We start from the raw sequence: 13,463 nt of genomic DNA, 5'->3' as shown, positions 1-13,463 counted from the left end.
TTAGGAGATATAAAAGATTCCCTTTGGTTCCATGAAGAGCCTTTCAACTTATGGTTCTGTAAAGAACTGTTTTTGTAAAGGAGGTGTGTGAGCGTCAAGAAACAGATTTAATTTTGGCTTTTTGTTGCTTCCTCAGATTTAAATCACTTCTGTTAGTCATAATCGAACCTGTTTTGTGGTGAGCAGAGCTGGTAGCATGCTAGCTAAGCTAATGCTAACCAGTTACTCTCTCAAGTTTTAAGCACTCTGTGTAGAAGTTCTGTGTGGAAAAGCCACTGGAATGATTACCCTCCCTGCTCAGAACAGTTCAGCCTTGCGGTGGAAAAGAGATCATTGAGATTCTCAGAATTAATGTCCCAAAAAAGGTTATTTGCACAAGTGTATAACTGTTTACGGGTTACATCCTGAAGGTTTTACATCATGTGGAGGTTCTTTAAACCAAAAGACAGTTTGTTCACATTCATGCTTCTCATTTACAGTGCCTTGAAAAAGTATTCATACCCATTGAGCTTTTGAACCACATTTTTTCACGTTACACCCACAAACACCTAAATGTATTATATTGGGATTTTATGTGAGAGACCAACACAAAGTAGCAAGTAATTGTGAAGTAAAAAGAACATTATACATGGTTTTCAAATTTTTTACAAATAAAAATCTGGAAAGTGTGGCATTTGTATTCAGCCCCCCTGAGTCAATACTTTGTAGGACCACCTTTTGCTGCAATTACAGCTGGAAGTCTTTTGAGGTATGTCTCTACCAGCTTTGCACATCTAGGGGCTGAAATGTTTGCCCATTCTTCTTTGCAGAATAACTTAAGCTCAGTCAGATTGGATGGAGAGCGTCTGAGACTAGCAATTTTCAAGGCTTGCCACAGATTCTCAATGGGATTTAGGTGGGTCATTCTAACACATGAATATGCTTTGATCTAAACCATTCCATTGTAGCTCTGGCTGTATGTTTAGGGTTGTTGTCCTGCTGGAAGGTGAACCTCCGTCCCAGCCTCAAGTCTTTTGCAGCCTCCAACAGGTTTTCCTCCAGAATTGCCCTGGATTTAGCTCCATCCATCTTCCCATCAACTCTGACCAGCTTCCCTGCCTCTGCTGAAGAGAAGCATCCCCACAGCATGATGCTGCCACCACCATGTTTCACGGTGTGGATGGTGTGTGCAGGGTGATGTGCGGTGTTAATTTTCCGCCACACGTAGCGTTTTACATTTAGGCCAAAAAGTTCAACGTTGGTCTCATCTGACCAGAACACCTCCTTCCACATGTTCACTGTGTCCCCTTCATGGCTTGTGGCAAACTGCAAACGGGACTTCTTATGGCTTGCTTTCAAAAATGGCTTTCTTCTTGCCACTCTTCCATAAAGGCCAGATCTGTGGAGTACACGACTAATAGTTGTCTTGTGGATACAGAACAGCTCTAGTTATACAGAGAATAAATTACACACAGGTGGACTCTATTTACTAATTAGGTGACTTCTGAAGGCACACTGGATATTATTTAGGGGTATCAGAGTACAGAGGGCTGAATATAAATGCACGCCACACTTTTCAGATTTTTATTTATTAAAAATTTTGATAACCATGTATAATTTTCTTTTCACTTCACAATTATTTGCTGCTTTGTGTTGGTCTCTCACATAAAATCCCAATAAAATACATTTAAGTTTGTGGGTGTAACATGAAAAATGTGGAAAATTTCAAAGGGTATGAATACTTTTTCAAGGCACTGTGCACAAATGATTCTCCACAAGAGCGTTCTCTAAAAAAATCCATCGAAAACTTCTTCACAAAACCAAAAGGGGTTATTCTATGGCACTGTTTAAAGAACCCTTTTTGGGACCTTTATTTTTAATAGTGCTGGGTTGTTTAGAGAATAAATGCTGAACACTGTGCTGGTTATCACATCCCTGTGAAACATTGTCCATGATTGAAAATGCAATTTGTGAGTGTGAAGAAACTTTTAAAGGTTCTCATAACGTACCAACTGAAAAATTAGATATTAGAACCTTTACATTAAGTTGAGGTTCTTCAAACTTTAAAAAGGGTCTTTACATTCAGACATCTCATTTAAAAGAATGATTCACCAAAGAACCGTCCATTGAAAGCTTCTGTAGGAAACCAAAATGGTTTCACTATTCTATCATGCAAGAACCCTTTTTGGGACCTTTATTTTTAGTGTTGGGGTGGTTTAGAGAATCAATGTCCATACTGTACAAGGTACACAACACAACTTAGAACACAGACAACATTACACTCTAGCACATTTGGGTTGTAAGAAATTTGCTAAAGTAGACAATCGAGGGGTTATAAATGAACTTGGTGAAACTTTTTTGTATACATTCTATAAATTCAGCTAGAACCAATTTTTGTTCCCTAAACATTTATGATGGCTCTTTGAAGAACCATTTTTGTAAACGAGAGATACAAAAGTGTGAAGAATCTACTGACAAGTTAGGTTGTAAAGGTTCTGCACCAATTAAAGATTTTTTTCTGGTACTGTAGTCCGAGACAAGAACTTAATTGTAAAAACTTTTCATGCTTATTGTTATGAGTTACATTTCTGTAATATATATGTTACTTTCAGGATATATGACGGGAGAATGCCTATACTTTGTGTGATGGACAGAACCATCATTAAATCAGTGTTCGTTAAAGAATGTTACTCACTCTTCACCAACAGACGGGTAAGAACAAAATAATTATCCATGGAAATGTTTAACCCTGTTTGCTGTGAGCAATATTATAAAAGTAAAGGATAACTGTAAATAGTACTGTGCAAAAGTAAGAACATCAACGCTTGAGATTTGAGAACCAGCATGTAATAATTAAAATTATTACTGCAGTAGTTTAATATTAAACGTTGGTGCTGAAGCTCACAGTAACCAAAACCCAACATTGTGAGAGTGTCTTAAGTTGAGTGGCGTCAACAGACTATGTTTTTGCTCTGTTTATGTAAACTTGACCTTTAACCCTGTGTGCTTTTATTTTGTAATGTGGCCAGGATTTCGGTCTGAACGGTTTGCTGTATGACTCCCTGTTTGTGGCCATAGATGAGGACTGGAAAAGAATCCGGAACATTCTCTCTCCCTGTTTCACCAGCGGAAGACTGAAGGAGGTGGGATTAATGCTGATTAACAGCAAACAGTAACTAACAGTAAATAACACTAACATTAATTAGCAGTAATTTACACAAATTAACAAACATTAATATGCACTCTATTACATGAATTAGCAATACTGCACATGAATTTGTACAAATTATCTCTAATTTAGACAAATTAGTGGATCAGTCGGTCAGTTAGTTGATCAGTGAGTCTGTTTGTAGATTAGGGGATCAGTTGGTGGCTCAGTGATTCAGTTGGTGAATCAGTGCGTCAGTTACTGGATCAGTGGGTCAGTTAGTGGATCAAAGGGTCCGTTGGTGGATTAGTGGGTAAGTTAGTAAATCAGTGGGTCAGTTAGTTGATGAGTGGGTTTGTTTGTGGACCAGTAGGTCAGTGAGTGGACAACTGGGTCAGTTTGTGGGTCTGTGGGTCAGTTTGTGGATCTGTGGGTCAGTTGGTGGATCAGCAGGGTTGGGATAGCTATTGAAAAATGAGTAGTTAGCTACTTTGTAGCTACTTTCCCAAAATTTGTAGCTGCTACAATTTACCTATTTTTCCAGAAAAAGTAGTGGCTACGTTTTAGCTACTTTAAAAGCGCGATTGTCAGAATATTTGTGAATCTCCACCTGACACACCAAACAAGCCCAACTGACAGTGTGAAAAAGACACTGCATTTAGTCATGTGCCAGAAAAAAACATACAATTGAAAAGCTGCAAATATACAAAAAGATCACCAAAAAGTGAGTTTAAGTGTAACCAAGAATCAAACTTACACAACCAAAGGCATGATATACAGCAAACATTTAGACTAAAGGAAAAGTCAATAATTCCAGGTTTTTCCTAACAAAAATCAACAGAAATAACCAAATACAAACCAGAGAATTTTGTGCAAAGCGTTGTCAACTGTTGAAATAAAAATAAAGCTCTGCTGATCGTTCAACACAGTTTAACAATAAATGGTCTTAAACGCTGGAGTTAATGTAGAACTGCTAATTCACCCTTTAACCCTGAAGATCAGCGCAGACTGCTGGTCACCATAGCAACACAGACAACAGTCTCGCCTAGCTCATAGCTAACAAAACTGTAAAGATAAAGATTTAAGATGAACATCGATAATTTGGAGATTAATGGACTTATTTGCATTTATAATCACTCCAGCTGGTTTAGTGGTTCAGATGGTGGATCATTGGGTCAGTTGGTGGATCAGTGGTTCAGCTGGTGGAGTAGTGGGTAAGATCGTGGATCAGTGGTCAGTTTGTGGGTTGGGCGGTCAGTTAGTGGATCAGTGGGTCAGATGTTGGATCAGTGGGTCAGTTAGTGGATCAGTGGGTAAGTGTGTGGACCAGTTGGTCAGGCAGTGGATTAGAGGGTCAGTTAGTGCATCAGTGGGTAATTAGTGTATCAATGAGTCAGTTGGTGGATTAGTGGGTCAGTTGGTGGTTCAATTGGTCAGTTAGTGGATCAGTTAGTCAGTTGGTAGACAAGTGGGTCAGGCATTGGATCAGTGGGTCATTTAGTGGATCAGTGGGTCAGTGTGTGGATCAGTGGTCATTTAGTGTATCAGAGGTCATTTGGTTGATCACTTGGTCAGTTACTGTATCAGTGAGTAATTAGTGTATCAGTGAGTCATTTGGTGGATCAGTGGGTTAGTTGTTGGATCAGTGGTCAGTTAGTGGACCACTGGGTCAGTGTATGAATCAGTGGGTCATTTGGTGTATCAGATGAATGATTTTTGTGTTTCTTTAGATGTTTGGGATCATGAAGACACATTCAGATACTTTAGTTAAGAACCTGGAAAAGACAGCGAAGGAAAAGAGTGGAGTACATGTTAAAGAGTAAGTATCAGCTTATTACTATTACTATTATTATTATTATTATTATTAGTAGTAGTAGTAGTAGTAGTATCTCAATGCAGTAAAAGATGCAGACCTTTTAATGGTGGTAGCCCTGCTCATTCACCCGATAGCAGTGTAGAGAACTCAGTTTGCTAATCTCCAGGTCAATGGTAGTTTATGTTGTTAAAATATGATGTTATGTTGTTGGTATTGTAATGAGGGGATTCTCACAAGAATCATTGACAACTCAGAGTTTGAACCCATTATGCAGCTTTATTAGACACATGAATCAGCAGAGTACAAGCAAAGCAGCATGCTCCCTAACTGTTAGCTCAAGGTTCCTACTCACTGAAACTAACTCCTGTTGCCCACTTCACACACACAGCCCTGCCCTCCAGAATAAAAGTCTAAAGAGACTAGACCCAGACATAAAACTAACAACATCTTGTGAGACATAATAAAACAACATAAAAACATCTTCTGAAAACACTACCTACTGTCTTTTTTAGCTAAATGAACACAGGCATGTTTTGACCCGACATTGTCCTCCCACTTCATCCAAGAGCAGTGACCCCACTGCTTACCAGTCCCACCAGACCAAGTCTTTGAAATGTCTCAGGATCTGTTGCCTCCTCAATCTTCAGTCCTCCTGAGAGACGGATGGGTACTGAGAGGATTCTTTTTTTTATTTTTATTTTTTTTTCTCCCCAATTTAGTCGTCTCCAATTCCACCCGCTAGTTAGGACTCCACCAATCACACGATACTGTCAACACTAGGAGGGTGAAGGCAAACACAGGCTTCCTCCGAGACCTGTGAAACCAGTCACCGCATCTTTTCGAACTGCCGCTCACGCAACGTCACTGGACAGCTGAACGCACTCGGAGGAAAGCGCCAACCGCCAGATCTGTTACGTCAGCTAACAGACGCCTGCGCTGACTAGCATCGCGATCTCCTGATGATAAGGCCAACGCTTAGATGGTTGCGCCACTCGGGAGCCCCTACTGAGATGATTCTAAAGCTGCTGAGTGCCGTTGGTTTTCTGTGCAGCTAAGGAGCATGAGTTGGGTCTTGAAGGGCTCTGAGGACAAGGGCGCCCCTCCTGATCCTCCAAACACGGAAACAGGTGGCCTCTCCACCATAAGGCAGGGTCCTATTCATTCATGGTCTTCTTTGGGAGAATGGCCTTTCCAGCAGCATAGAGTAAACACTCAGATGACTAAAACTTCCGGCACTTGACCCACTGGTCTTTCTACTTTCTCCATCATCCACTGCGTCTTCAATGCTGGAAAGGGTGCTGCTTGTGTGCACTGCTCACAGCTCTTAGGGATCCATCCACTGGCACTGGTGCTGCATGTTCAGTTTTTCCTGCATTGGCTTCACCTGTGAAAAGCCATGGCTTCCTTGACTTGACAGCACGCTATGCCCCCGGGGATCCACCAGATGGCTCTGATGATGCATGTTCAGGCTTTCCAGAGCAGGCTGTTTCCCTCTCAATGAATGAAGGCCACACTGCCAGGGAGCTCGAACTCTTTGCCTTGGCTTGGACCAGCTTCACCTGTCCCTTCTCCACACCCAGCGTGTCCTTCTGAGGTTGAGCACCAACCTGGCTACTGCAGGGAAATCCAAAGTAAGTATGCACGCATCCTGTTTAGGTGCGAGACACAACTTGTGCACTCGGCTCAGGCCCTCCACCATGACGGAAGCCGCCTCCTTCCTCTCATGTCGACTCGGCAGCCAGTGACAGATTTGAGTGGGACGCTCGTTGCTTCCCAGTAGGCAGGTGTGCAGCACTCAGTGTGAAGAAGCACACTTGGATGTAGCAGCAACACCGACAAGTCACTGTCAATGAAGGCAGCGAGTTGCACATAATCCAAAGCAGTGAGCTGCAATCGACCCAAAGTCTGCAGCAGCCATCAGTCTTTCTGGCTGGCTTCCAATTTCCCATGGAAATGTTTTATAGCATTGAATGGCACAGTGTCCCCTCTTCCTGCACCGCCAACAATCCACTTGCTCTGCTGCCAAACGCATCGTCTCCTCCACCAGCATGGGGTTACACATCACAGTGTCTCCACACCAATGACAAGCTCTGACCCTTCTGTCTCTTCTCCCTCACACTCGCTGGTATTGGAGTCTGCCCCCCCGTCCGAACAAACCTGGCTTCAGCCTGCATATTCTCCCAAAATCGCCTTCATTGATTCTGCTCACTTTAAAGCCTCTCCCCCAGGCAAGTTGGCTTTGCAAGCCACAACCAATGGAGTTTCTCTCTAATGTGCATGGCAAACACTTGCTCATCAAACCGCCTCCCCAGGCTGGCTGTAAGGTTGTACCAAGTTAATGTAACATTGGCACTGAGCTCTAACATTACCTGCCCCTTTCCATGGCAGAGGCTACCTGAGCCGCCTTTGCTTGGTCCCACTACCCCACCTCAACCATCTCAAACTGCCGTAGGTAAGCTAATGAACTCCATGTACCATCATAACACCTTACCTTAGGCATATGCATTGGTATTGTAGGGCTGGATTTGGCTGCTACGTTTGCAGAGTCACATCGGGGGCTGGTAGTGGCACTGCCGCGGAGGACATAAGTTCAACGATTCATTGCTATATTGACCACTTGAGGTCGGCTATTTTTTCAGCTAGCCTGCATGCAGAGGGTGCCACACCCCTCCACCCAGCATGACACAAGTTGTAAGGAGATTACTCTTCTCCAAGGCCAGGGAATGAACCATCCCCTGGTCACCCCCTCTTCACAGCAGCTTGTTGATTTTTTTTGCCATCTTCGGGAGAGCGCACTCTTTGCCTGAGTTTTTGCAGCTTCTTCTTGTCCTCCATCGGCCTTGCCTCCCCCTGCTGCTAGTTTCTTGAGCCACTTCTGACACCATTGTAACATAGGCAATTCTCATAACAAGCATAGACAACTTGGAGTTCAAACCCGTAACACAGCTTTGTCAGGAACTTGAATCGGGAAACACAGTACGAGCAAAGCAGCACATTCTCTAACTGTTAGTTCATAGCTTCTGACTGAAGCTCACTCTCGTTGCCCACTTCACACACACAACCCTATTCTCCACAGAGAATAAACCCAGAACCCAAAACTAACATGTAATAACATCCACCTACTCTCTTTTTTTAACTATATGGAACCCAGGTGTGTTCTGATGCCATAGTATGTTATGATGATCTTTTGTCATATCATTGGTATGTTGCATTGTTATGTTAGTGTTGTTATTGTTTGTTATTATATGCTTTGTTATGGTTTTGTTGGTACAATATTACGTTATTATACGATGGTGTTATGTTACGGTGTTATTATGTTATATACTCTGTGCTATGTTGTTCTAAGCTGTGTTGTGTATGTGCAGGTTGTTTGGAGCGTACAGTATGGACGTGATTACCAGCTCAGCGTTCAGCGTTGACATCGATTCTCTAAACAACCCCAAAGATCCGTTTGTGACGAACGTGAAGAAGTTGCTGAATTTTGATTTCTTAAAGCCAACTTTCCTCATTACAGGTAGTTCAGTTTTACATTTACTCATATTTACATTCAGCTGTTTACAAAATAGTTGATACTTAACCAGAAGTTTCTGCAGTGAACTGTAATAAATCACGTTGGGTAATTCAGTATGACATTTTGTGCAATTACAACACTCAATTCACTATAATCTTCATTATATATTTATTATTTATAGTAAATTTACCAAATTTCTTATGCCATAATAAGAAATCACTGATATAAAGTGTCTTCTTCTCTAGTGTTGTTCCCCTTCACCATCCCCCTGCTGGAGAAAATGAATGTAGCTTTCTTCCCTACATCTGCAACTGATTTTTTCTGTGCTGTCCTGAAGAAAATCAAGGCTGACCGAGTGGCCAAAGACCACAAGGTACATTCAAGACTTCAAGTTTGCAAAGATGTTGATGTTATTGTATGAAATAAGTTGCCTTCACACATATTAATTGTTTAACTTAGATTTTTTCTTTTTTAACAATAATACTCATTTTCTTAAATAAATATGTACAGTTTTATAACATTTATATATGTTACAAAGATACAGTTAAGATTCAGGTTATCTTCAGTATCTTGTAGTCACTTTCTAACTTTTCATGTAGCAGTTCCAGGATCTGTGGGAGAATGACCGATTTTTTTATGTGTCCCAACACTTCCTGTAGAGCAGAGTGGACTTTATGCAGCTAATGGTGGATTCTCAAACACCAGAGAAAGCAGCAGACCAACAAGGAGAGGAGATAAAGAAAGGTAATGCTTTATCAGTTTAGAATGCCTCCTCGCTGACCTGCTCAGATCTGGTTAATGTTATCAGGAAATAATGTCCACATTCAAAATGTGCTAAATTTAAGACTTGTGTTTTCATTAGTTTTGAGATATAGAGGCTTTAAAAAATGGACGTGGCCTTAATTTTGCCTTAAAATAAGTGTTGTTCCTTTTTCAGGAATTATTTTTTTATTTATGCATCTCCAGAGACCAGGAAATTGCCAGGGCTTCCATCTTATGGCTTGCTAAATATTTGCAATTGTTTTGGGGGCTTTGCTTTTTTGTGTTGAAATGAATTTGGCCTCCATATTTTCACAATTAAGTATATTCTATTTTTCAGATTTTGATTTTTGCCAACTAGGAATTGATCTTAAAGTAATGAAGGTGTCTGATTCATCGAAAGAGTAAAAATCAAAAAGATTAGATCATGGCTATGTTTGAAATGCACACTGCTATCTCATCTCTGACAAAGTTTACCATAAAATTTATAAAAAAATTTAGATTTTTAGACATTTCGAAAAAGCATCTTTCAGTTAACCAGTGTACCAAACAATGTTGGAATGTTTGGGTCAATGACGTTTTAATGACGTTTGGGTCAATGAAGTTTTAAAGTGACAATTTTAAAAAATCTTATTTAAAAAAGTGTATTTTTATATCTGTTTATACAGGGCTGTAAAATTATTTGCCCAATTTCTTCTATTTTTGCTAATTTGTCAAATTTAAATGTTTCAGGTCATCCAACAAATTTTAATATAAGATAAAAACAACACGAGTAAACACATAATGCAGCTTTTAAGTGATCATTCCATTCATTCAAGATAAAGATTTATTCAAAACCTATATCATGCATGTGAAAAAGTAACTGCCCCCCAAAACCTAATAGCAGGTCATGCTGCCCTCGTCAGTAACAACTGCAATCAAATGTTTGCGATAACTTGTGATGAGTCTTTTATATCACAGTGGAGGAATTTTAACCCACTCTTCTTTAAAGAACTGTTTTAATTCAGCTACATTGGATGGTTTTTGAGCAAGAAACGCCAGTTTAAGGACTCAATGGGATTTAAGTCAGGATTTTGACTCAGTCTGTGTAAAACCTTAATTTTGTTTCTTTTAAGCCAATCAGAGGTGGACTTGCTTGTGTGCTTGAGATCATTGTCACTGCAGAAGCAAAACAGCCCCAGACTATCACACAACCACCACCATGCTTCACTGTTGGTATGATGCTCTTATGGCAGAATGTGGCATTAGTTTTGTGTCAGATGAAATGGGACTCATGTCTTCCAAAAAGTTTCAGCTTTGACTCCTCAGTGTACAGAATATTATCCCAAAAGTATTGGGTGTCATCTAGATATTTTTTCAGCAAATGCAAGACGAACCTTTGTGTTCTTTTTAGTCAGCAGTGGTTTGCGCATCAATGCTACTTTTTCCCCATTGTCTTTCTTATTGTGGAATCATGTAAATTGACCTTAACTGATGCAAGTGAGGCCTGCAGTTCTTTAGATGCTTGTCTGGGTTCTTTTTTGCACTCTTGAAATTTTGGTAGGCTGACCACTTCTGGGAAGGTTCACCACTGTTCCAAGTTTTCTCTGTTTGTGAATAATGGCTCTCACTGTGGTTCTCTGGAGTCCCAGAGCCTTTAGAATGTTTAGAATGTGGTATTGTGTGCTGTTTTTGAGGCCTTCTAGCTGCTTCACATTACCAGACAGGTTCTATTTAAGTGATGTTTAGGCCCACTTGTTAAAGTTTCCATATCTCAGAAATTAATAGAGACACAAGCTTAAGATTTTCCACATTGTTATGAGACTGTTATGTTACTGGTTTTAGATACATGAGAAATTACAGTACTTCTTTTTGTGTATGTTTTACCTCTGAAGGTCTGAGTGATCATGAGATTTTATCACAGTCCGTCTCCTTCATCTTTGCCGGTTATGAGACGAGTAGCAGCACACTGTCCTTCTTCTTCTACAGCATGGCCACCAACCCAGAAACGATGAAGAAACTTCAGGAAGAGATCGACCAGACCTTCCCAGATAAGGTGACTGTCATATTTCACCAGACCTACACTTACAGAAAAATAAAGAACTGTGTTTCTGGGATCAGAGATCAGCACCACTGAAATCATCAACTGAAAACTTTCATATGTGTTTGTTGTTATGTGTGCAGACACTATGAAGAAAGGTGATTACAGAGATTTTAACCATGGCACTGTGAAATGTGACTGTCTTGGAGCAACAACAGCTCAGCCATGATGCGGTACACTTTGCAGACTCACAGATTGGCGAGCTGAGTGCTGAAGCACATAGCATGTAAAAATTGCCTACTCTGTTTCATCACTCACTATAGAGTTCCAAACTTCTTCTGGAAGCAACATCAGCACATGACCTGTGTGTGATGAGCTCAGGAATGGGTTTCTATGGCTGAGCAGCTGCACACAGGCCTAAAATCACTATGCACAATGCCGAGCGTCGACTGGAGGGGTGTAAAGCGCTGCCACTGGACTCTGGATCAGTGGAAACGTGTTCTCTGGAGTGATGAATCGTGCTCCAATATCTGTCAGTCTGATGGCCAAATCTGGATTTGGTCCATGCCAGGAGACGCTACCTACCGGAATGCAGAGTGCCAACAGTAAATTTAGGTGGGATGGATGGGCTGGGGCTTTGGGCCCCTTAGTTCCAATGAAGGGTGATGTTAATGGTACAGCATACAAAGACACAATTATACGCTACCAGCTTTGTGGCAGCAGTTTGGGGAAGAGCTTTTCCTGGTCCAGCATGACTGAGCCATTGTGTACAAAGCAGCTCCATAAAGACATTGTTTTGACGAGTTTGGTGTGGCGAAACTCTGGTGGCCTGCACAGAGCCCTGACCTCAACCCCACTGAACCTCTTTGGCATGACCTGGAACTTGATTGTGAGCCAGGCGCTCTTTAGACTAAATGGGCACAAATTCCTTCAGACACACTCCAAAATCTTGTAGAAAGCTTCCCAGAAGAGTGGAGGCTATTAAAGTTGCAAAGGGTAGCAACTCTGTATTAACGCCCTTGGCTTTGGAATGGGATTTCCAAAAGTCTCATATAAATGTAAAAGTGTCCACATACTTTTGAATGTGTAGTATACTTGCCAACTGCATTTAAAAAACCTTGCTAGCATTGCCTGTGTGTTATTTTTGTCTTTAGGCTCCAGTTCAGTACGATGCAGTGATGAGTATGGAATATCTGGATGCTGCTCTGAATGAAACGCTGAGGTTGTACCCTGTGGCAGCACGGATTGACAGAATCGCCAAGAAAACTGTGGAGATTAATGGTGTGACTATCCCTGAGGGAACCACTGTCATGATTCCCATATATCCCCTCCACAGAGACCCTGAATACTGGCCTGACCCAGATACCTTCAACCCTGAGAGGTAGAAACTATAGTGAAATAATCACTGCAGTAAAAATGAAGTATGTTTCTAGAAATGCAGTGGAACGTCTTACCGTCCTGCATCTCTCAGAATAGTAACTGAAGGTTGTATAGCCCTATTTTTCTCTCACTGGATCATTTTCACTACATTACTTTAAAAGCTAAAGCTCCAAAAAGAGCAGAGTGATAGACAGTAAAGCAGTCCAGGAGCTAAACCAACACAACAAAATGAAATTAGACTCGAATTAAGAACTAAACGTTAATGTTAAAAAGTAAAGTACTTTACTTAATAATATACTGGAGTAAACGGAGACACTTACTACGCATCTGTTTACTAGTTATGTACATATTAAGTATGTCACGGATTAATTAAAGAGACAGTCATATTCAAAGTAAAGAATATGACTGTTCAAATGAATTCATTGTCAGACTGCAGCTCTCAAAATCCTTTCATGAAACTTTCAGTAAAGTCAATGCAGTCAAAATATTATCAGAGAAGCCTGTTAGCCATTTAACTTACCACTGAGCCATTCAGCAATTACAAATGAAATAAAACCATTTACTTAAATTCATAACGTGAAACAACTATAAATGTACAGTAGTGAGATCCTGCTGGTGTGGGTTTCCTCCCTCTCTGTGATGCTCACTAAAATGATTTATGTGCTTCAGGCTGCCAAACATGGCTTTGTAATGATCTGTGATTTCCCAGTTTATCATTCAACATGCAAATGAATCACTAAGCTGATTCTTATTGCTTTAAAACTAATCCAGACAATCCTGATAGCTCACTTTTCAGTGAATCTCAGAGACACTGAAAGACCAGGGAACAGCCAATAAAATGCAGTCTCAG

The 13,463-nt window shown here is 40.8% G+C and overlaps 1 protein-coding gene across 2 annotated transcripts in view; it reads left to right on the top strand.

Moving 5' to 3' along the window:
• The window catches only part of LOC118797887 (cytochrome P450 3A56-like), a 42,102-nt gene that overhangs the window by 6,350 nt on the left and 22,289 nt on the right, over positions 1–13,463 (top strand). For both annotated transcript variants that reach the window (XM_036557183.1, XM_036557182.1), the window contains exons 4-11: positions 2,592–2,691; positions 3,009–3,122; positions 4,858–4,946; positions 8,309–8,457; positions 8,700–8,827; positions 9,114–9,198; positions 11,088–11,248; positions 12,388–12,614. In XM_036557183.1, coding sequence (XP_036413076.1) covers positions 2,592–2,691; positions 3,009–3,122; positions 4,858–4,946; positions 8,309–8,457; positions 8,700–8,827; positions 9,114–9,198; positions 11,088–11,248; positions 12,388–12,614 — 1,053 coding nt within the window. The remainder of the gene's footprint in view (positions 1–2,591; positions 2,692–3,008; positions 3,123–4,857; positions 4,947–8,308; positions 8,458–8,699; positions 8,828–9,113; positions 9,199–11,087; positions 11,249–12,387; positions 12,615–13,463) is intronic.

This window comes from Colossoma macropomum, unplaced genomic scaffold (assembly GCF_904425465.1).
Source record: "Colossoma macropomum unplaced genomic scaffold, Colossoma_macropomum, whole genome shotgun sequence".
Lineage (NCBI taxonomy): Eukaryota > Metazoa > Chordata > Actinopteri > Characiformes > Serrasalmidae > Colossoma > Colossoma macropomum.
This window is presented reverse-complemented; position numbering and strand designations above follow the sequence as displayed.